The sequence below is a fragment of the Engraulis encrasicolus genome, chromosome 16 (assembly GCF_034702125.1).
Source record: "Engraulis encrasicolus isolate BLACKSEA-1 chromosome 16, IST_EnEncr_1.0, whole genome shotgun sequence".
Lineage (NCBI taxonomy): Eukaryota > Metazoa > Chordata > Actinopteri > Clupeiformes > Engraulidae > Engraulis > Engraulis encrasicolus.
This window is the reverse complement of record NC_085872.1, coordinates 28,999,159-29,000,633: the sequence shown is the minus strand read 5'-3', so window position 1 is coordinate 29,000,633 and position 1,475 is coordinate 28,999,159. Positions and strand designations below refer to the sequence as shown.

At 53.4% G+C, this 1,475-nt stretch overlaps 1 protein-coding gene across 1 annotated transcript in view; it reads left to right on the top strand.

Moving 5' to 3' along the window:
- wnt3a (wingless-type MMTV integration site family, member 3A) overlaps positions 1-1,163 on the top strand; it is an 18,601-nt gene extending 17,438 nt beyond the window's left edge. Inside the window, exons 3-4 of the mRNA XM_063220376.1 lie at positions 199-464; positions 684-1,163. Of these exons, the coding sequence (XP_063076446.1) occupies positions 199-464; positions 684-1,163 (746 nt within the window). The remainder of the gene's footprint in view (positions 1-198; positions 465-683) is intronic.
- Positions 1,164-1,475: the final 312 nt, after the last annotated feature.

Sequence of the window (1,475 nt, the reverse complement as noted above, 5' to 3'; positions counted from 1 at the left end):
CATGCTCCATTGCCTTCAGAACTGATCACAATTTACTATGTTGCAAAACATTCTCTCAGATTGTGTAATAGTATTTTGTTTGAGAAACGGTTTCAAGGGTTTTTCATTCATGCGTATGTATGTACTTATAACCATCACTAATACTGTATACTAATACTGTATACTAATACTGTAATACTGTCTCCCTCATCCATACAGCAACCAGAGAGTCTGCCTTCGTGCATGCCATCGCTTCGGCCGGGGTTGCCTTTGCCGTGACACGCTCCTGTGCCGAAGGCTCGGCCACGATCTGTGGCTGCGACACGCGACACAAGGGTCCGCCGGGCGAGGGATGGAAGTGGGGAGGCTGCAGCGAGGACGTCGAGTTTGGCAGCATGGTCTCACGGGAGTTTGCCGACGCGAGAGAGAACCGACCAGACGCCCGCTCCGCCATGAACCGACACAACAACGAAGCCGGACGGGTGGTGAGCTTTATACCTAGCGTAGCTTTAGCTTAGGTTGCTTGGCAATTTAAAAGTGCTAGTCTAGATAAATTAATATTGAATTATGTGTGTATTGATTATTTAGGTATTATTGGAATAATATTGGTAACATATAAAGATTTAACAACAAAACTGTTCTGCTATCATTGCTAAACCATGACAGCTCTATAACTTTGGGTTTTTCGATCTCTCCTTTCGCAGTCCATCACCGACCACATGTACCTGAAGTGCAAGTGCCACGGCCTGTCTGGCAGCTGCGAGGTGAAGACATGCTGGTGGTCGCAGCCTGACTTCCGGGTCATCGGCGACTACATGAAAGACAAGTACGACAGCGCCTCGGAGATGGTGGTGGAGAAGCACCGGGAGTCTCGGGGCTGGGTGGAGACGCTGCGGCCCAAGTACACCTTCTTCAAGCCCCCGTCGGACCGGGACCTGGTCTACTACGAGAACTCGCCCAACTTCTGCGAGCCCAACCCGGAGACGGGCTCGTTCGGGACGCGGGACCGCGTCTGCAATCTGACCTCCCACGGCATCGACGGGTGCGACCTGCTGTGCTGCGGTCGAGGCCACAACACCCGGACAGAGAAGCGCAAGGAGAAGTGCCACTGCATCTTCCACTGGTGCTGCTACGTCAGCTGCCAGGAGTGTGTGCGCGTGTACGACGTGCACACCTGCAAGTAGCGACTCGCAGGGCAGCCAAGGTGCGGCTCCTCCCAACACATGACCAAAACAAAACACTTCTTGCTTTTTGCTGCACGGAGGCCACCCAACAGCATGTGCGGCAGACACCCAAGGGAGGACGTGAGGGGGGCGGGGGGGTGTGTGTGCTCATGTGCTCGTGTGAGTGGATGACAAAATAAACAACAGACAAACACTGGTCGAGTTAAGCTGACGAAGTCATGGCAACACCCAACACGGACCAGGCACTCACCTTATACGGTCCGAACTGGTCACGTGATGCTGCCCTGTCCTGTCCTGTCCTGTCCTGTCCTG